This window comes from Lagenorhynchus albirostris, chromosome X (genome assembly GCF_949774975.1).
Source record: "Lagenorhynchus albirostris chromosome X, mLagAlb1.1, whole genome shotgun sequence".
NCBI lineage: Eukaryota > Metazoa > Chordata > Mammalia > Artiodactyla > Delphinidae > Lagenorhynchus > Lagenorhynchus albirostris.
In genome coordinates, this window is record NC_083116.1 from 128,467,278 (window position 1) to 128,490,257 (window position 22,980).

Here is a 22,980-nt window from a genome sequence, read left to right on the forward strand (position 1 = left end):
CTCGCGTGATGTTGAGGGTTGCATGGAAGACGCAGCAAACGCCATTGGTGGCAGTGGTCTTGCCTTCCTTAGCCTTGTCTGCTTTTTTCTCCCATTAGGCTGACCGCTCTGCCTTGGAGGTCTCCTAAGTGATCGCTGCCCCGGGGAGGTGTTGGATGGTCACCGCTTCCTTGGAGCCTCGCACGGGCTGGAATTCGGCACCAGGATTAAGAGAGGGCTGCTGTCCCGTAACGGGCTGCCGAGAAAACCGCCGGGTTTGTTGTTGACCTCGGGCTCTGTCTATGACCCATCGAAGAGGCTTCCTGGCGAGCCCTTCCCCTCTCCAGGGTCTTGGTCCCTGGAAAGCCGTCTCTCTCTTCAGGCTCCCTTCACGGCTTGCTTTGCTTGGAGTTGCATCGCACGGACGCCCGCGGATGTGGTGGTGAACCATGTCGAGACCCCAGGGACTGTTATGGCTTCCGCTGGTCTTCACCCCGGTCTGTGTCATGGTGAACTCCAACGTCCTGCTGTGGATCACTGCCCTGGCCGTCAAGTTCACGCTCATCGACAGCCAGGCGCAGTATCCTGTGGTCAACACCAATTACGGCAAAATCAGGGGCTTGAGAACACCGCTGCCCAATGAGATTTTGGGTCCAGTGGAGCAATACTTGGGGGTCCCTTATGCCTCGCCTCCTACTGGGGAAAGGCGGTTTCAGCCCCCGGAACCCCCCTCCTCATGGACTGGGGTTCGGAACGCCACTCAGTTTGCTGCCGTGTGCCCCCAGCACCTGGATGAGCGGTCTCTCCTGCATGACATGCTGCCCATCTGGTTTACTGCCAATCTGGATACTCTGATGACCTACGTTCAAGATCAGAATGAAGACTGCCTTTATTTGAATATCTATGTGCCCACGGAGGATGGTAAGTACTTATTCTAAACAGAAAACACCTGCTCGCTCAGCCTCAGATTTGCCAAGAGGGTTGTATAATGTCCTGTGCGTGGTATTTTCTATAACCATTCTTTTTTTTTTCATATTCAGTTATCTCGGTAACGTACCACTTGTTCGACTTGAATTTACGCAGTGTCTAATCGATGGAGAGTATCATAATTAATGACTTAATTCTTTCCATATATTGCCTTTTTAGCATTGCTGTCGTCTTGATTTGCAGGTGATTACCAGTCTGAGCATATAGTGTTCTATGTTATACCTGAATCATCTGTAAAGGAGTGGATCTAGAGAAACTAATAGAATTAAGAACATTTGCGTGCTGGAGTGAGCACCTGAAAATTATACAAGGAATGGTTCCTTTGGCTCTAATGCCTTAAGATATTAGCACTTTTTGAGTCTTAAAGGGAGCCACTGATTGTTTTAAATACACAAGCAAGGGATATTTGATAAAACAATTGGACTTGATTGTTCAGAATCCATGTTGTTGATATACATTTGGACTTTATTTCCTGCCAATATTCACTGCAATCAAATGGCAAATGTGTGTCGTCAGATGATTCTAACTACGTTAGAAAAATGATTTTCTTGCTTGAACAAAATGCCCCTTTTCTTTTGGAGAACACAACACTGAAAATCTGTGAAAACAATCATGTTCCATATATTAACTTAATCCAATACTAGTAAAACTTGGATATCTCCTTGTTCAAGTAGACCTTAAATTAAAATGTTTGCTAAAGACCAACCAGACTCAAGTTAGTCTACAGTGAACGTCCGTTTCTCATTTCTTGTTTGCATGTGCTCTTTTTTATACAAGGAGAAGGAAGAACGTAGAATGAAATCTTCCTGGAACCTAAAAAAAAGTAATTGAGAGGAATCATAGCCACCACTGTCTACTATAGAAACTGAAGTGTGTCCTTGTCCTTGGTAACTTTCATGCAGACATTTCTTTTCCTTTTTTTACCTTTAATCCTTGGGAGATGTTTGTCAGTGAGCTTTGGCTGAAAGCCTGCCCTAAATGATGACATTTCTTTCTCCGTGCAGATGCAAAGAGGTGGCGTGGGCACCTTTCTCGAGAAACCGGGATGGGGGCAGTCTGTTAGGGAGATGACAAGGAATGCCCAGAGAAAGTGAAAGGGTTGACCTTCATTATGTTAGTAGCGTCTGGCATGTGGCTATTGTCACTATGGTGACAGATCTCACAATTACCTTGTAAAGTCTAGGTCTTGAATAGGGTTCAAGGGGTTAAACCGACACTGGACGCCTTACTTCCATGCCCTGTGCTGAGCTGCCCTAGTGCTCAGTAGCTGCTTGGTGCATATGTAAGAGGATGGATAACCCCACCCAAACCAATTAGTGTTCTCAGTTCAAAGCCACCTGGGTCATGGTCTTTCTTATCACGAACTATTCAAAGAAAGGAATAAAAAGAAGCAAAGACAGGGTGGTGGAAACAAAACAGGGTAAAGGATTCAAATTGCTTTCATGGGACTTCCCTGGCGGGCCAGTGGTTAAGACTTTGCCTTCCAGTGCAGGGGGTGCGGTTTGATCCCTGGTCGGGGAGCTATGATCCCACATGCCTCATGGCCAAAAAAGAAAACCAACCAAACAAACATAAAACAGAAGCAATATTGTAACAAATTCAATAGAGATGTTAAAAAATGGTCCACATCAAACAAAAAACCTTTAAAGAAAAGAAAATAAAATTGCTTTCATCATAAATTTGATATGCTGGTGTCTCTGAACCGGTGACTTTATAGTGTTCACCTTCCAAACAAGGGATGCACTTCAAATAGAATGCCTGCTTCTGAGAGGTCGGGGTACAGTTACACCGCCCAGGAAGACAAATCAGTAGCTTCCCTGATGACAGACCCATAGATGTGCAGTTGTGTGGACTGACCCCATAAACGATTCGGCCGTTTCTTTGTGGTTCAGGATTGAATAGGAATTTGGGACTAGAAACACGCGAAAAAAGCTGCCTGCTAGAGAAGCAATCTAAATTTAAGAATAAAGGCACTGCTACCTGTTGATTCCTCTGGGCTTTTCAGAGCACCCAGGCACACGATATCTCACAGCATCTTGGCGGGAGAGTCAGAAATCTAATAGGGGCTGAATAGGTAAATTTGATCTCCCTACGATAGATACATAATGGAATTTTGCTGGTGAGGGAAGCTATATGCCCGTGTGTTTGCAGAAACAGAAAATCACAGCCTATTGGGTCAGGAGTTTTGAGGGTTTAAAAATAGATGATTTGCATCCATTTGTGAATCAACATGGAGGATTAGATGTTTAATTATTGGTTATTGCTAAATGAATAAACCCCACTTGTACAATAACACATGGAAATGATGGCGTCATGCTGATTTCTCCAAAGACCTTGCTTTAGGGCATATCTTAATTCATAACAGTGCATTTCATTACGTGTGTGCACAGCCGTATTGGCTATTTGGAATTCAATATTCCACTCTGGTACTCCATTATTTGTTTTAGATTTGTCGTGATGCATTCATCCAACGGTGTGGCCATCTGACTTCCCTACCAATGATAGTTCTGAGTTCCTGTCCTGTGCTAGTCAGGCTTCACATGTTGGCATGGCCACAGAGACAAGCATGCTTAATTTCGAGAGACACGCAGAGACTTGTTGTAGGCAGAACAACGCCTCCTCCAAAGAAGGGCACGTCCTAATCCCTGGAACCTTTGAATATGTTACCTTACAGGGCCAAGGGGATGAAGGTTGCTGATGGAATTGAAACAGCTAGGTGGCATTTTCGGGCGGGCTCTGAGGAGCTCCGGTTCTATATGTCTCAGTGCAGAAAGAATTCAGCAAGGGACTTCCCTGGTGGTCTAGCGGTTAAGAGTCCGTGCTCCCAGTGCAGGGAGCCCGGGTTCAATCCCTGGTCAGGGAACTAGGTCCTGCATCCTACAACTAAGACCCAGCACAGCCAAATAAATAAATAAATATTAAAAAGAAAAAAAAGGAGTTCAGTGAGAGGCAAAGTGATAGATAAGAAGTGATTATTAGAATAGGACACTTGTGAGGCTTACAAGCAGGTAGGTGAGAGGGTGCTGTGAGCCACTGAGAACTTAGTGGGCTGCAGTTTTTTTTTTTTTTTTTGGCGGTACGCGGGCCTCTCACTGTTGTGGCCTCTCTCGTTGCGGAGCACAGGCTCCGGACGCACAGGTTCAGCGGCCATGGCTTACGGGCCCAGCCGCTCCGCGGCATGTGGGATCTTCCCGGACCAGGGCACGAACCCGTATCCCCTGCATCGGCAGGCGGACTCGCAACCACTGCGCCACCAGGGAAGCCCTGGGCTGCAGTTTTATAACCAAAGGAGAAGTGGGGAGGGGGAGAAGACCACCCTCTTCCTCATTCTTGGGTAGACGTCAGGCTTCCGTCCTTAGCTTGTCCACCACATCAGGCAGGGGAGTTTTCTTGTCCCCCACATGGTCAAGCTGGGACTGTCATGGCACATGGAAGAATTATTTCAGGTCTCAGTACAGGGAGGGTCTTTCACTTTGAAATGTCACCGTTTCATAAACTATTGCTTTTTATGTGTGCAGAGAGCATGTCCTAGGGGTCATTAACTTACTGAGCTCACTGGGCAGGCTGTGGGTCTCATGCCACCATTTTTTTTTTATCGTTTTGGGGCGTGTCTTGTGCTTCTGTTGCATGGTTTTGTTGCTAATAAGACTGCCTGGCTTTGTGGCTCAGCACGCCTGCTTTCTTGAGTGATCATTAACTTACAGGGTCTCCCATACTTTTTCCTTTACGTCCAATCCCCTAGTGGGATTAACTATTTAATTACCTACTTTGTCCCTTTACTCTGTCCCTATTGTTACGGTATTTGCTTATCCATTGACTTTAAGATGGAGGGAATATATTCTGGTTTATCTGGGTGGGTCCATATTTAATAACAAAGACGCTCTGTTGTGAATAAGGGAAGCAGAAAAGGTGATGAGGGCCAGAGGAAAGCAATGGAAAAAAGGCACAGTGGCCATGGCTGCCTTTGAGGACAAGGCGGAACCAAGAGTTGAGGAACCCTGAAGCCTGTCGAAGCTGGAAAAGACAAGAGATGGGTTCTGTCCTTGAGCCCCAGAGAGGAGCACAGCCCTGCCCACCCCTCAGTTTTAGCCCAGTGGAACTCTGACCTTCAGAACTCTAAGATCCTGAATATCTGCCACTCGAAGCCGCAACATTGGTGCCAATTTGTCACAGCAGCAATGGAAACTCATAGAGTTTTGCCAGCCTTTAATATAAATACCCTAATTGAAAGCAACATACACAGCACTGAAGAGTTGTTCTGAGCTTTCTGAGTTGCTGCCCATTCTGAGATGCTAATTCGTTTGTTACCCTTTCGACCTCCAGAATAACTGGTTAAAAAACAAGCAACCCCCACACTCATTTTAGCAGTGGGTCGGTAACATTTGCTGCTTTCCCTTATATATATCAAGGAGACAAAGTTGGTTCCCGTTGGTGGGTGGATATTTTGCAGATTTGAGGTTTAACCTGTAGAAAGTAGACACCCAACTTTTGGCTCCTCGTTTTAGAACAGATTTATGGCGACTCTTACTAAATGTCATATTCAAAAGATTCACTGATTTTACACAGGAACATAATGAACGGGTATTTAAGATTTCCCAGGCATCTAAAACAGATGTCCAGAGTAGGTGTCAGTGAATGGCATAGAGCAAAACATCCAAATGGTCGTCTTTTCTCATCTGTCTCTGCAAAATGTCCCTCACGATGGCAGCTGTACCTCTAAATGTCTTCTTCTGTGTTAGCAAAATCTTTTGGGCTCTCCATTCCTTCCCTCTAGACCTCAAGATCTGATCTGTTATGGGGAAAGTGATTCTCTTTCCTTTTAAAAAATAATTTATTGATGAATTTATTTGACAGAATGTCAGTTAATTCTTACCCGCCCCCCGGTTTTATTGAGATATAATTGACATCTATTGCTTTACAGGTTTAAGGGGGACAGCATGATGGTATGGTTTCCGCATATCGTGAAACGATCACAGTAGTTTCAGCTAACATACATCCTCTCATACAGGTACGAGAAAAAGAAAAAAAAGGAAAAGTTTTTTTCCTCATGATGAGAAGTCTTAGGATTTACTTCCTTTGCAACTTTGCTGTATCTCATAGAGCAGTGGTGACTAGAGTCATCAGCACTGTACTTTATACCCCTAGTACTTACTTGTCGTGGAACTGGTGTTTGTACCTTTCAACCACCTTCATTTAATCCCCCATTCCTCTACCCCCACCTTTGGCTGCAACAAATCTGATCTCTTTTTCTACGAGTTGGGTGGTTTTGTTTGTTTTCTGTTTATTTTTTCAATCAATTTTTTATTGGAGTATAGCTGACTTACAGTGTTGTGTTAGTTTCAGGTGTACAGCAGAGTGAATCAGTTATCCATATACATAGATCCACTCTTTTTTAGATTCTTTTCCCATAGAGGCCATTACAGAGTATTGAGTAGAGTTCCCTGTGCTCTACAGCAGGTCCTTATTAGTTATCTGTTTTATATACAGTTGTGTATATGTCAATCCCAGTCTCCCAATTTACCCCTCCCCCGGTTTCCCCCTTGTTGGTAACCATGAGTTTGTTTTCTACACCTGTGACTCTGTTTCTGTTTTGTAAATAAGTTCATTTGTAATATTTTTTTAAGATTCTACGTATAAGTGATATCATGTGTTTTTTGTGTAGAGTCCACATAGGAGTGAATACAGGGTTTGCCATTTCCTAATGTCACTTAGCATGATGCCATCAGGGTCCATCCACGTTACCACAGATAGCAGGAATTTCCTTTTTTATGGCTCAATGATATTCCATTGTGTATCTACACCACAAATTCTTTACCTGTCCACGCATAGAAGGACACTTAGGTTGTTTCCATTGCTTGGAAACAACCTACGAACCCCTATGAACATGAGGGGTGCAGACACGTTTTCTGTACCCTTTCTAGTGTCAATTCAGTTCACTCCTTCAGCTCAGCTTGGAGGATTGGTCAGGAACTTGCCTGCCAGGGGGTAAATGCCAGCCTGTTCCCTTACCAGTTGAGTGATTATGGACAAGTTCCTTGGCTAGTACATGCCTCAGTTTCCTTGTGTGTAAAATATAGATGAGCTGGGAGATTTAAGGTATTAATCTATATGAAGTGCTTTGTCTAGTATTTTGTACCTATAATGACTCTGTAATCTGATGTTAGTGGAGCATAGGTAATAGTAGAAAAGAGAACCAGAACTTTTCAGCTAATTTGCATATGCATATTGGTCTAATATAATGTCCAGTACATAATACATGTGTATTGTCTATAACATAAGTAATTATTGTAGTATTGGAGGGGTCAGCTTAAGAAACAGGACCAAGCATCCATCACTTCTGACAGTTCGCAGTATGGCTTTAACAAAAGGGAATTTTGAGGAGTGGCATTTTTAAAATAGAAGGTATAGTTGATTTACAATGTTGTGTTAATTTCTGCCATACAGCAAAGTGACTCAGTTATACATACATATTCTTTTTCATATTCATTTCCATTTGGTTTATCACAGGATACTGAATATAGTTCCCTGTGCTCTAAAGTGGGACCTTGTTGTTTATCCATTCTATATATAATAGCTTGCACCTGCTAACCCCAAACTCCCAGACCATCCCTCCTCCATCCCCCTCCCCCTTGGCCACCACAAGTCTGTCCTCTCTGTCTGTGAGTCTGTTTCTGTTTTGTAGATAAGGTCATTTGTGTAGTATTTTAGATTCCACATATAAGTGATATCATATTTGTCTCTGTCTGACTTACTTCACTTAGTATGATAATCTCTCGCTCCAACCATGTCGCTGCAAATGGCATTATTTCCGGAATGGCATTTTTTTTTTTAAAGAGCAGAGTATTATCTTGTTCTGCTTTATTCCTAAGCTTTATCTTTTTTAGCCTGAGCTGTCAAACGGATTTTTTAGCATCCTGTTTGAAGTACAGAAATTAATCATCAAGAAAGCATTAAAATTGATTTCTTGGAAGAGGATCTGAGAACATCCAACGACAATAGCACTATTTTTTTCTGTGAGATAACGGAAACGTTAATTGCCTTTCTCTTTTCATCACGTCACAAATGGTTCGGTTGTATGCGGAGGGGCAAAGTCTAGTTCGGTTGCAGGCAGAGTGGCGTAGTTGTATGCAGAGGGGCAAAGTCTAGTTCGGTTGCAGGCAGAGTGGCGTAGTTGTATGCAGAGGGGCAAAGTTTAGTTTTAGTGGCCAAAGCTAAAAGCTGACCAAGTTAACACAGTGAGAAAGATGTTTCAGCCAGTCCACATCAGCAGGCAGCTATTTGAAAATCATTAACTGATTCCCATTTTCATCTGTCAGGGGGGATTTTTGATGCTGTGTAGGCCGGGGCTTGTAAGTGAAGATAATTAGGAAAGATTATTTAATAAGTATCTCCCTGACAAGGATTAATTGAAAAGAATTTAGTATTTTGTGAACACGGTTAAACTAGAGTAGATTTCTGACAACATGTGTTTCTCTCCCAGCTTAAGAGATTCACCAGCAGAAAAATAATCCTGTGGTGGGTTTAGAAATTATATATATTATGAATAATGCTATTTGGTCAGTGTGCCTTTTACTTGTTAAATTCAGAAAAGCTGTTCTCTAAAGAAGAGAATTTCCCCTTACACTTGTCCTTTTCGAAAACGTGAGTTTTAACTCAATTCCGTTAGCAATTTGTAAGTTTTTTCACAATTAGAACAAGTCCACATGACTTAGGATGTATTTAAAACCCCCTTTGCTGTGCATGCGTACTATAAACATTGCAAACAAACTGTTCAAGATAGAAAGTTGAGGTGCAGTTAGTCTGCTCGAGTATGTGTCAGTGTCCAGAAATCTCCTCCTTATTTACTCGTGCGGTCTCGCCCCCAGGACATGTAAGAGCTTCATTTGTTGCCAAAGACACTGCTGGTTTGGACACTGTTGTTTCTTTTGTTGGCAGAGCCTTCAACCTTTTTAACATTGAGTGACCTCAGTTATAAATCATAATAGTACTGTACTTCCTGTGAATATCAGGGTTACAGTGATTTTGGAGTAAGCTACTGTGTAAGAAATGATTATAAAAGAAAAAAAGTAGTATGTCCTTATAACTTTAATGTTCGGGTAATTCAGTGTTCATCTCATTACAGTATCTGTCATTCGAACACTGAAGTTCCTTGAGTGCCCAGGTGGGGAGTAGGTTCCTGTCTATCTAGTCTGCTGTTTGGTTTTCCTAAACCAGGCTGTCTTCAGCAGCCCTGCGTAAATAAATCAGACCTACACATCATCCAGGAACTCACAGGCAACCGAGGCAGAGAGAGAGTCTGAAAAAGAGTGATCTGTTCACGTGCTAACCACTTGTTAAGACAAAATGAAGACGAGAGACACGGTAGTCTCTGTCTTATTAATTCAATCGAATATTCTGTTTAGGCTTGGCGAAGTGAGTTTCCACAACTGGAAACAGAGAAAAAAAAATGAAAAGAATTTTTCTTGTTAGATTTCACATGTCTGATTATTTTGAGTGGTGATGACTGGCATTGGTATATAGTTTGTGGTGTGTGTGTGTGTGTCTGCGTGGCTGTGTTTGTGTGTAGGATGTTGGAAGAAAGCCCACAGGAAAAAACATCCGTGATTCCTTTAAGATCCAGTGTGTTACAATTTTCTGGAAAAAGCCAAAAAGCACATGGAGATGACGAGACTCTGCCTTCCTCTCTGAATTCCAAGCCCTCTGAAGTTTACCTTAATCAAGATGCTCTCTCATCCGTTGTGAATGTGGTTGTGTGTACAGTAGTCAAGTTTGCCCTGGGGAAGAGTGTGTGTTCCCATCAGAAAGAGAGGAACACTGAAAGACATTGATTTGTCTCAAGCAAAGGAGCTTTCGTAGTTGGTTTTGACACAATCTGAAAATTACATGTTCCGAAACACTGCTATCAGTTTTCTTTAAAATGTATGCTTTGAGCAATGTTCTGTTCTGTCTGTTTTATGACATGACATAATCCATCATTCCATCAAAAAATGAGCATATTCACCTGACATCCCATCTACCCTATCTACACATCCCATGTGTACACTGTAGTTCTAACCCCAGCCAGATAGTCTGTGGATCTCCAGGTCCCAACTCTGATTCTTTGTGTGTTTTCTTCTCTCCTCCATTCCCTATTCTCTTTACAGCCTTTTTTAGGTGATTCATTGAAAAATATTGATAAATCACTATTTGCATTTAACATATGCAGGGCTTTGGGTAAGTCCAAGAGGTGATGTGAAGAAATGTAAGCCCTTTGATGGGAAAGTAAATGAGTCCGAACAAAAACTAAAGTTTCAGAAACGGATCAGTTGGCGCAGTGAATTCAAGCAGGGAATGCTTTACCTTTCCACGAAAAGAAAAAGAAAAAAGAAAACAGTTTGAAAGTTATGTTTTCCATTGAGGAGCCATGATGGAAAGGTTTCCACCAATCTTGAGATGAATATCCAAGGCATATACTCCTGTGTTGTGGAATGAAGAAGGGCTTTCTGAATCCCCCCAAATGAAGCTTGTTTGTTGCTTCTCTAGATGGACCAAGACATAAAAAGTATAAAATGGGGAAAGAGGGAGGGATAAAATCATGACAGAACTATAGGAAGGTGCTTTGATGGTATAGTTTAACACGCAGAGTACTCACTTGGGTGTATTTTGCATTGTTATATTTTCGACATTGGAGGATTCATAAATGGAATTCCATCCAAAGGAATGCTAATGCATATTTTTCTTCTCAACAGACTGTGCAGTAAGGTTAAATCAAAGAACACGAGGTTCCTTTCTTACCAAATTCAGATGTACTTATCGCCTGGAATTTTTTAAAAACATCATTAAAAGCCTTACTGCTCCCCCCAAATTTTTACCTAGTGAAATACTTTCGTAACTCTATATTTTATAATGTGTACCTCCGGATAACTAATGTGATATTGCTATAATATTTTGTGTGTTTTAAAAAAGTAGTTTAGATTTAAAAATAGAGTATTAAACCTTAGAAAACTGTATCTTCCCTAAGAAAATTACACTGGTAAAAACATATTTGCTTAGATTAGATATTTCCTTCTGAGTTTAAATCAGGTAATGAGATCAGATTCCACTGTAGCACATTGTACAAGGATGTTTGCATCTCATGCATTTTTTTCAAAGAAAGGGATTGTGGTACATTGAATATCCTACTACCCAATCATCATATTACCTGGGGGGTGAGTGATGGCATCAACTAGCACATAAATCACAGAACTGTGAAATCTTCCACGTAGAAGGAGCTGTGGGACCCATTTCGCCCAGACTTTCTCAATGCAGTATTCCTCTGGTCATTAACCCCCTGAAGTCGTAAGCAGAGGTGAAACATCCCTCTCTGTATTCCTAGAGCTTCACTCCAATCATTTTACAAGGCTACACCCCCAGGAGACTGTAAACCTTTGAAAGCATTCGTGAACTTAATGAACCATCTACTTGAATGTATGGATCAAATGGACGACGGACAGTTCCTGGACATGCAGCCCTTTTTGGAGCTGGCCGATGAAGACGTTTGCAGGTTTGTAAGGGAGTTCCTTTCACCGTTGGAAAGGGCTGGTGATCTATCCATGTGCCATCTCTACCAACAGAGCTAAAGCAAAGCCAACTGGATTCCTTCCTCTCCCAGCCTCTTGCTTTGGAAATCTTTGAAGACAAGATATTGTGTTCCACCTTGTCTCTTGCAAGCATCCTCAGCAGGCTTCATTTCCTCCTGCAGATGCCTTTAGGACCCTCTCATCCTCTTCCCTAGCCAACTGTGGAGAGCCTATCAATTGAGTGTCTTACTCTTAGGTGGATATCTTGGTACCAAGAATTATTGCCGATGTCAACCCATAGGCATGCATTTGCTCTCAAATCATGATATGTGTTGTATATACCTGGAGTTCGTGTTAGTTTTTTTCTTTGGCAAATGCCTTCAGCTCTTGGCTCATGTATATTGAACCTGAAACTGCATGTTTTCATAATTTTTTTTAGAAAACAATAATATATTTTACAGTACGAGTTAGAACATGAAAGAAAATACGATCCCTCTGCTTCCTACAGCAAACGGATCGCATGTGCCAGGATGAAGAAATTTGCAGCTGAGGCTTGGATTTTCTCACAGGACGTTGCCTGCACAAGAATTACCAGCTGCAGCCCAGCCAAAATCTCTTTACTGCATGTTTCCCTGAAATACAAAGTCCCGGAGGTGTTACAAAGGAAGGAGGTAGAAAATTGTGACGGAATGGCCAACACGGTAATGGGTTCCTAGTTTGGGGAACGCCATAGGTTGCCTGATTTTAAATGCAGTCGTCTTGGGCTTCCTTGGTGGTGCAGTGGTTGGGAGTCTGCCTGCCAGCACGGGGACATGGGTTCGAGTCCTGGTCCGGGAAGATCCCACATGCCGCAGAGCACCTAAGCCCGGGCACCACAACTACTGAGCCTGTACTCTAGAGCCTGCGAGCCACAACTGCTGAGCCCACATGCCACAACTACTGAAGCCCGCGCGCCCAGAGCCCGTGCTCCTCAACAAGAGAAGCCACCGCAATGAGAAGTCCACACACCGCAACGAAGAGTAGCCCCCGCTCGCCACAACTAGAGAAAGCCCATGTGCAGCAACAAAGACCGAACGCAGCCAAAAATAAATTAATTAATAAATTAAAAAAATAAATGCAATCATCTATAATTTGATTTAATGGAGGTAGAATCATTTCCAAGAAGTTAATTAAAGTTCACAGGTTGGAAAAGAATTCAACATCTCATATGCCTTGCTCTAGGCTTAGGCGGAAATGAACTTCCTCTAGCATTTTCTTCAAATGAAGATTGTGTAGTTGTTTTTATTATTGCTGTGGTCATGATCTAAATTAGATAAGCTATGAGAAGGTGCTGTGAGGAATTTGGGGGTTTGTGAGATATGAAATGGTTATTCTAATACTGCAGAATACGAGTCGGACTCTTTTTTTTTTTTTTTTTGTATTTAATAGTCACCACACACACAGGTAAAGATTTATTTCAGCAAAGGAATTAAACTTGATAAAAACAGGCAGGAAACAAAGGACTGGAGATGGTCATAGAAGGGATTGCAAAAAGAATCAAACTTTCACCAAGTTACATGGATTCTTTCAGTTTTAAAATTAAATGTATATCTGAGTTGAACCAGAAGTATTTTCCATCATCTTCCTGTTTTCTCCACTTTTTAAATCCTTCTGTCTCAATATAATTTTAATAATGTAAAGTGTCAAAGATATTAATCACAAAATTGATTTTAGAGATACACTTACAATACAACAACAACAACATAATAATTTAATAGCTAGCCCTTATTTAGTACTTTCTGTGTACCACACGTCATACAGATCTCTTTACAGTAATTAATTCAATTTTAACAATACTTTTATGAAATTAGTTACTAATATTTCTGTGATGAGAAAATGAGGCACAGAGAGGTTAAATAAGTAGTATAAGATGGCACACATCTACTGAGTATTGGAGCTGAGATGTGAACTCAAATAGCCTGGCCTCAGAGTCCACTCTATTAACCCACTGAGATGCACTTCCTTTCTATCTAGACTATTGTATTAGTTTTTGCAATATTTCAGTGGTTTTCTTTTTTTTTTTTAACATCTTTATTGGAGTATAATTGCTTTACAATGGTATGTTAGCTTCAGCTTCACAACAAAATGAATCAGTTATATACATATATATATTCCCATATCTCTTCCCGCTTGCGTCTCCCTCCCTCCCACCCTCCCTATCCCACCCCTCCAGGCGGTCACAAAGCACCGAGCTGATCTCCCTGTGCTATGTGGCTGCTTCCCACTAGCTATTTACCTTACGTTTGGTAGTGTATATATGTCCATGCCTCTTTATCGCTTTGTCACCGTTTACCCTTCCCCCTCCCCATAACCTCAAGTCCATTCTCTAGTAAGTCTGTGTCTTTATTCCTGTTTCACCCCTAGGTTTTTCATGACATTTTTTTTTTTAATTCCATATATATGTGTTAGCATACGGTATTTGTCTTTCTCTTTCTGACTTACTTCACTCTGTATGACAGACTCTAGGTCTATCCACCTCATTACAAATAGCTCAATTTCGTCTCTTTTTATGGCTGAGTAATATTCCATTGTATATATGTGCCACATCTTCTTTATCCATTCATCCGATGATGGACACTTAGGTTGTTTCCATCTCCAGGCTATTGTAAATAGAGCTGCAATGAACATTTTGGTACATGACTCTTTTTGAATTATGGTTTTCTCAGGGTATATGCCCAGTAGTGGGATTGCTGGGTCATATGGTAGTTCTATTTGTAGCTTTTTAAGGAACCTCCATACTGTTCTCCACAGTGGCTGTATCAATTTACATTCCCACCAACAGTGTAAGAGGGTTCCCTTTTCTCCACACCCTCTCCAGCATTTATTGTTTCTAGATTTTTTGATGATGGCCATTCTGACTGGTGTGAGATGATATCTCATTGTAGTTTTGATTTGCATTTCTCTCATGATTAGTGATGTTGAGCATTCTTTCATGTGTTTGTTGGCACTCTGTATATCTTCTTTGGAGAAATGTCTATTTAGGTCTTCTGCCCATTTTTGGATTGGGTTGTTTGTTTTTTTGTTATTAAGCTGCATGAGCTGCTTATAAATTTTGAAGATCAATCCTTTGTCAGTTGCTTCATTTGCAAATATTTTCTCCCATTCTGAGGGTTGTCTTTTGGTCTTCTTTATGGTTTCCTTTGCTGCGCAAAAGCTTTGAAGTTTCATTAGGTCCCATTTGTTTACTCTTGTTTTTATTTCCATTTCTCTAGGAGGTGGGTCAAAAAGGACCTTGCTGTGATTTATGTCATAGAGTGTTCTGCCTATGTTTTCCTCTAAGAGTTTGATAGTTTCTGGCCTTACATTTAGGTCTTTAATCCATTTTGAGCTTATTTTTGTGTATGGTGTTAGGGAGTGATCTAATTTCATACCTTTACATGTAGCTGTCCAGTTTTCCCAGCACCACTTATTGAATAGGCTGTCCTTTCTCCACTGTACATTTCTGCCTCCTTTGTCAAAGATAAGGTGACCATATGTGCGTGGGTTTATCTCTGGGCTTTCTATCCTGTTCCATTGATCTATCTTTCTGTTTTTGTGCCAGTACCATACCGTCTTGATAACTGTAGCTTTGTAGTATAGTCTGAAGTCTGGGAGCCTGATTCCTCCAGTTCCTTCTTTCGTTCTCAAAATTGCTTTGGCTATTCGGGGTCTTTTGTGTTTCCATACAAATTGCAAAATTTTTTGTTCTAGTTCTGTGAAAAATGCCAGTGGTAGTTTGATAGGGATTGCATTGAATCTATAGATTGCTTTCGGTAGTAGAGTCATTTTCACAATGTTGATTCTTCCAATCCAAGAACATGGTATATCTCTCCATCTATTTGTATCGTCTTTAATTTCTTTCATCAGTGTCTTATAATTTTCTGCATACAGATCTTTTGTCTCCTTAGGTAGGTTTATTCCTAGATATTTTATTCTTTTTGTTGCAATGGTAAATGGGAGTGTTTTCTTGATTTCACTTTCAGATTTTTCATCATTAGTATATAGGAATGCCAGAGATTTCTGTGCATTAATTTTGTATCCTGCCACTTTACCAAATTCATTGATTAGCTCTAGTAGTTTTCTGGTAGCATCTTTAGGGTTCTCTATGTATAGGATCATGTCATCTGCAAACAGTGACAGCTTTACTTCTTCTTTTCCGATTTGGATTCCTTTTATTTCCTTTTCTTCTCTGATTGCTGTGGCTAAAACTTCCAAAACTATGTTGAATAAGAGTGGTGAGAGTGGGCAACCTTGTCTTGTTCCTGATCTTAGTGGAAATGCTTTCAGTTTTTCACCATTGAGGATGATGTTTGCTGTGGGCTTGTCATATATGGCCTTTATTATGTTGAGGAAAGTTCCCTCTATGCCTACTTTCTGCAGGGTTTTTATCATAAATGGGTGTTGAATTTTGTCAAAAGCTTTCTCTGCATCTATTGAGATGATCATATGGTTTTTCTCCTTCAGTTTGTTAATATGGTTTATCACATTGATAGATTTGCGTATATTGAAGAATCCTTCCTTTCCTGGAATAAACCCCACTTGATCATGGTGTATGATCCTTTTAATGTGCTGTTGGATTCTGTTTGCTAGTATTTTGTTGAGGATTTTTGCATGTATGTTCATCAGTGATATTGGCCTGTAGTTTTCTTTCTTTGTGACATCCTTGTCTGGTTTTGGTATCAAGGTGATGGTGGCCTCGTAGAAGGAGTTTGGGAGTGTTCCTCCCTCTGCTATATTTTGGAAGAGTTTGAGAAGGATAGGTGTTAGCTCTTCTCTAAATGTTTGATAGAATTCGCCTGTGAAGCCATCTGGTCCTGGGCTTTTCTTTGTTGGAAGATTTTTAATCACAGTTTCAATTTCAGTGCTTGTGATTGGTCTGTTCATATTTTCTATTTCTTCCTGATTCAGTCTTGGCAGGTTGTGCATTTCCAAGAATTTGTCCATTTCTTCCAGATTGTCCATTTTATTGGCATAGAGTTGCTTGTAGTAATCTCTCATGATCTCTTTTATTTCTGCAGTGTCAGTTGTTACCTCTCCTTTTTCATTTCTAATTCTATTGATTTGAGTCTTCTCCCTTTTTTTCTTGATGAGTCTGGCTAGTGGTTTATCTATTTTGTTTATCTTCTCAAAGAACCAGCTTTTAGTTTTATTGATCTTTGCTATTGTTTCCTTCATTTCTTTTTCATTTATTTCTGATCTGATTTTTATGATTTCTTTCCTTCTGCTAGCTTTGGGGTTTTTTTGTTCTTCTTTCTCTAATTGCTTGAGGTGCAAGGTTAGGTTGTTTATTCGAGATGTTTCCTGCTTCTTAAGGTGGGCTTGTATTGCTATAAACTTCCCCCTTAGAACTGCTTTTGCTGCATCCCACAGGTTTTGGGTCGTTGTGTCTCCATTGTCGTTTGTTTCTAGGTATTTTTTGATTTCCTCTTTGATTTCTTCAGTGGTCACTTCATTATTAAGTAGTGTATTGTTTAGCCTCCATGTGTTTGTATTTTTTACAGATCTTTTCCTGTAATTGATATCTAGTTTCATGGCGTTGTGGTCAGAAAAGATACTTGATACAATTTCAATTTTCTTAAATTTACCAAGGCTTGATTTGTGACCCAAGATATGATCTATCCTGGAGAATGTTCCATGAGCACTTGAGAAAAATGTGTATTCTGTTGTTTTTGGATGGAATGTCCTATAAATATCAATTAACTCCATCTCGTTTAATGTATCATTTAAAGCTTGTGTTTCCTTATTTATTTTCATTTTGGATGATCTGTCCATTGGTGAAAGTGGGGTGTTAAAGTCCCCTACTATGAATGTGTTACTGTCGATTTCCCCTTTTATGGTTGTCAGTATTTGCCTTATGTATTGAGGTGCACCTAAGTTGGGTGCATAAATATTTACAATTGTTATATCTTCCTCTTGGATCGATCCCTTGATCATTATGTAGTGTCCTTCTTTGTCTCTTCTAATAGTCTTTGTTTTAAAGTCTATTTTGTCTGATATGAGAATTGCTACTCCAGCTTTCTTTTGGTTTCCATTTGCATGAAATACCTTTTTCCATCCCCTTACTTTCAGTCTGTATGTGTCTCTAGGTCTGAAGTGGGTCTCTTGTAGACAGCAAATATATGGGTCTTGTTTTTGTATCCATTCAGCCAATCTGTGTCTTTTGGTGGGAGCATTTAGTCCATTTACATTTAAGGTAATTATCCCATTTTCTTAATTGTTTTGGGTTCATTATTGTAGGTCCTTTTCATTATTGTAGGTCCTTATTGTAGGTTCATTATTGTAGGTCCTGTAGGTGTGTTTCTTGCCTAGAGAAGTTCCTTTAGCAGTTGTTGTAGAGCTGGTTTGGTGGTGCTGAACTCTCTCAGCTTTTGCTTGTCTGTAAAGGTTTTAATTTCTCCATCAAATCTGAATGAGATCCTTGCTGGGTAAAGTAATCTTGGTTGCAGGTTTTTCTCCTTCAACACTTTCAATATGTCCTGCCACTCCCTTCTGGCTTGCAGAGTTTCTGCTGAAAGATCAGCTGTTAACCTTATGGGGATTCCCTTGTATGTTATTTGTTGTTTTTCCCTTGCTGCTTTTAATATGTTTTCTTTGTATTTAATTTTTGACAGTTTGATTAATATGTGTCTTGGCGTATTTCTCCTTGGATTTATCCTGTATGGGACTCTCTGTGCTTCCTGGACTTGATTAACTATTTCTTTTCCCATATTAGGGAAGTTTTCAACTATAATCTCTTCAAATATTTTCTCAGTCCCTTTCTTGTTCTCTTCTTCTTCTGGAACCCCTATAATTCGAATGTTGGTGCGTTTAATGTTGTCCCAGAGGTCTCTGAGACTGTCCTCAGTTCTTTTCATTCTTTTTTCTTTTTTCTGCTCTGCAGTAGTTATTTCCACTATTTTATCTTCCAGGTCACTTATCCGTTCTTCTGCCTCAGTTATTCTGCTATTGATCCCATCTAGAGTATTTTTAATTTCATTTATTGTGGTGTTCATCGTTGCTTGTTTCATCTTTAGTTCTTCTAGGTCCTTGTTAACTGATTCTTGCAATTTGTCCATTCTATTGTCCATTCTATCTCCAAGATTTCGGATCAACCTTACTATCATTATTCTGAATTCTTTTTCAGGTAGACTGCCTATTTCCTCTTCATTTGTTAGGTCTGGTGGGTTTTTATCTTGCTCCTTCATCTGCTGTGTGTTTTTCTGTCTTTTCATTTTGCTTATCTTACTGTGTTTGGGGTCTCCTTTTTTTCAGGCTGAAGGTTCGTAGTTCCTGTTGTTTTTTGTGTCTGTCCCCAGTGGCTAAGGTTGGTTCAGTGGGTTGTGTAGGCTTCCTGGTGGAGGGTACTAGTGCCTGTGTTTTGGTGGATGAGGCTGGATCTTGTCTTTCTGGTGGGCAGGTCCACGTCTGGTGGTGTGTTTTGGGGTGTCTGTAGACTTACTATGATTTTGGGCAGCCTCTCTGCTAATGGGTGGGGTTGTGTTCCTGTCTTGCTAGTTGTTTGGCATAGGATGTCTAGCACTGTAGCTTGCTGGTCGTTGAGTGAAGCTGGGTGCTGGCGTTGAGATGGAGATCTCTCGGAGATTTTTGCTGTTTGATATTATGTGCAGCTGGGAGGCCTCTTGTGGACCAGTGTCCTGAAGTTGGCTCTCCCACCTCAGAGGCACAGCACTGACTCCTGGCTGCAGCACCAAGAGCCTTTCATCCACAGGGCTCCTTAATTTGGGATGATTCGTTGTCTATTCAGGTATTCCACAGATGCAGGGTATATCAAGTTGATTGTGGAGCTTTAATCCGCTGCTTCTGAGGCTGCTGGGAGAGATTTCCCTTTCTCTTTGTTCTCACAGCTCCCAGGGGCTCAGCTTTGGATTTGGCCCCGCCTCTGCGTGTAGGTCGCCGGAGGGCGTCTGTTCTTTGCTCAGACAGGACGGGGTTAAAGGAGCCGCTGATTCGGAGGCTCTGGCTCACCCAGGCCGGGGCGTAGGGAGGGTCACGGAGTGCGGGGCGGGCCTGCAGCGGCAGAGGCCGGCGTGCCGCTGCAGCCTGAGGGCGCCGTGCGCTCTCCCTGGGGAGCCGTCCCTGGATCCCGGGACCCCGGCAGTGGCGGGCTGCACAGGCTCCCCGGAAGGGCGTGTGGCTAGTGACCCGTGCTCGCACACAGGCCTCCTGGCTGCGGCAGCAGCGGCCTCAGCGTCCCATGTCCGTCTCTGGGCTCCGCAATCTTAGCCGCGGCTCGCGCCCGTCCCTGGAGCCCTCTCAAGCAGCGCTCTTAATCCCCTCTCCTCGTGCACCAGGAAACAAAGAGGGACGTAAAAGTCTCTTGCCTCTTCGGCAGGTCCAGACCCCTCCCCGGACTCCCTCCCGGCCAGCCGCGGCGCACCAACGCCCTGCAGGCTGTGTTCACGCCGCCAACCTCAGTCCTCTCCCTGGCGCTCCGACAAAAGCCGGAGCCTCAGCTCCCAGCCCCGCCCGCCCCGGCGGGGGTGCAGACAAGCCTCTCGGCTGGTGAGTGCCGGTCGGCCCGATCCTCTGCGCTGGAATCTGTCCGCTTTGCCCTCCGCACCCCTGTTGCTGCGCTCTCCTCCGCGGCTCCCAAGCTCCCCCACTCCGCCTCCCGAAGTCTCCACCCGCGAAGGGGCTTCCTAGTGTGTGGACACTTTTCCTCCTTCACAGCTCTCTCCCGCTGGTGCAGGACCCGTCCCTATCCTTTTGTCTCTGTTTAGTTTTTTCTTTGCCCTAACCAGGTACGTGGGGGGGTTCCTTGCCTTTTGGGAGGTCTGAGGTCTTCTGCCAGCCTTCAGTAGGTGCTCCGTAGGAGTTGTTCCACGCGTAGATGTACTTCTGGTGTATCTGTGGAGAGGAAGGTGATCTCCGCGTCTTACTCTTCCGCCATCTTCCCCGAATCGGACTCTTTTAAAGACTTTTACAGACTATGCCATGGGTATGTAGTCTTCAGACTTTTCTCTTGTCACAGGTTCTGAGTTGACCTGAGTTATGGGTAGAATTGTGTCCCCCGCCAAAAGATATGTTGAAGTTCTAACCGCCCCCCCCGCCCAGTACTTATGAATGTCACCTTATTTGAAAATAGGGCTTTTGCAAATGTAATCAAGGTAAGATGAGGTCATACTGTATTAGCCAGGACCCTAAATCTATTACGACTGGTGTCCTTATTAAGACTGGTGTCCTTATGACTGGTGTCCTTTTAAGACACCATATTTGTCAGAAAAAAAAAATAAAAAATTCTGCCCATGTAAAAATGGGCAGAAGATCTGAACAGACCTTTTCTGAAGAAGACATACAGATGGCCAACAGGTACTTGAAAAGATGCTCAACATCATTACTCATCAAGGAAATGCAAATCAGAACTACGAGATATCGCTTCACACCTGTTAGAATGGCTACTATTGAAAAGACAAAGTGTTGGCGAGGGTGTGGAGACAAGGGAGCCCTCCTGCACTGTTGGTGGGAATGTAAATTGGTGCAGCCACTATGGAGAACAGTATGGAGGTTCCTCAAAAAAATAAAATAGAACTACCATATGATCCAGCAAACCCACTTCTGGGTATTTATGCAAAGAAAGCAAAAATACTAACTTGGAAAGATATCTGCACTCACATGTTCATTGCAGCACTATTTACAATAGCCAAGATATGGAAACAGTCTAGTGCTCATTGATGGATGAGTGGAGAAAGAAGATGTGATATATATACAGTGGAATATTATTCAGCCATTAAAAGAAGGAAACCCTGCCATTTGCAACAATGTGGACAGATCTCAATGGCATTATGCTAAGTGAAGTAAGTCAGACAAAGACAAATACTGTATTTTTCACTTATATGTGAAATCTAACCCCCCCCCCAAAAAAACCCCCACAAAAAACGAAAAAGCCAAGCTCATAGTTACTGAGAACAGATTGATGGTTACCAGAGGTGGGTGTTGGGAGTGGGAGAAGAAGAAAAAGAGCGCCGTAAGTCTCACTTCTTTCATGTCTAGGACTCCATAAAAAGAGAAAACAAACTTCCAGGAAGCCAGACCTTCTCTCTGAAGCTTCGCCCGTGGAATCCAAGTGGAGTTTTCCTCAACGTGTCAGAAAGAAACTGAATCTTTCCTTCCTAGGAAAGATAGTCAAACACATCACCAAGAACACTTTGCCCTTCTTGTCTCTCTTGGGAAAAAGGCTCTTAAAAGCAAGAGACTGGATCTTAGAATCTTAGCACAGGTGTGCACAGCTACACCGTCACCAAATGGTGAATTTAATAAATAGGCATTGAGTGCTTAAATTGGAAGAAGGAGGAGAAAAAGCAGGAGGAGAAGGAAGAGGGAGTAGAGGGGGAAGAGGGGAACAGAATGAAGACAGCAGAGATTCCCAGGGAGGAGACCACGGGAACATGGAGGCAGAGACGCAGAGATTGGAGAGATGCACCTCCAAGCCCAAACCCACCAAGGATTGATGAAAAACACCGAAACCTCAGAGCTGAGACACAGGCAAGGAACAGAGTCTCCCTGAGAGCCCACAGAGGGAACCAACCCTGTTGACTCCTTAATATTGCATGTCTGTCCTGCAGAACAGTGTGACCTTTACATTTCTGTTGATTTCAGCCACCCAGTTGGCAGTCATTTGTCCCAATAGTGCTAGCAATCTTAATACAACGTGGACTTTTTGTCTTCTGTCTTTACCTCCTGTCTCGGCCAGAAGAAGCTAGAACAGCTGTCGTCCACGTTCACGGTTCCTAAAACCGTCTCTGTCTTTGGGAAGCTCTCCTGACACCCTCGTGGTCTCCTGGATGTCTTCTCCCCCTCTCCTACCAGGGAAGAACATCTTGGCTTCCCATCCCCCAAGGCAGTGGTTTTCCACATGGAAGATTCTATGCACTAATGGTCCAGAAAATGAACTTGACATCCTTCTACTGAACTCTCGTTCCTGAGGAAAGACTCATCCTACTACTGCATCCTATACTTCCTTCTCTTCTTTGAGAATCAACTTCAGGCCATCAGCAGGCCCAGCTCTTCCCTCTGAGGCATCTCAGTCCATATCTGTCAGGCCCTAAGTGTTCCCATCTTTCCCTGGAAAGTTCCAGGCATCACCACCACTTGGTGTAGACGTGTGTGGTGGACTGACTCAGCAAGGCCTCGCGTTACCCCGGTGTCCTGGTAGTCATGCCCTTGTGGAGTTCCCTCTACTTGAGGGTGGGCAGGACATAGGACTTCCCTGTAACCAGTGGGACATGATGGAGGGGATAGGATGTCAGTGCCGTGATTACATTGCACTGGCTTGGAATTTATGTCTTACTAGCAGATCATTTCTGTTGCCTTTTTGGTTTTCATGCTTTGTTGGAATAAACTGCCATGTTGGAAAGGTCCCCATGGAAGGAAACGGAAGGCTGTGTCTGCTCGACAGCCAGCAAGGAACTGAAGCCCTCAGTTCAACAGGCTGCAAAGAACTGAATCCAACCATGAGCTT

General features: G+C 42.4%; 1 protein-coding gene across 4 annotated transcripts in view; it reads left to right on the forward strand.

Annotated features, from left to right (window-relative positions):
• The first annotated feature begins 428 nt into the window (after nucleotides 1-428).
• The window catches only part of NLGN4X (neuroligin 4 X-linked), a 275,127-nt gene continuing 252,575 nt past the window's right edge, over nucleotides 429-22,980 (forward strand). For 3 of the 4 annotated variants that reach the window (XM_060137207.1, XM_060137208.1, XM_060137209.1), the window contains exon 1: nucleotides 429-900. In XM_060137207.1, the coding sequence (XP_059993190.1) occupies nucleotides 429-900 (472 nt within the window). The remainder of the gene's footprint in view (nucleotides 901-22,980) is intronic. The other variant, XM_060137210.1, reaches the window with a different exon arrangement.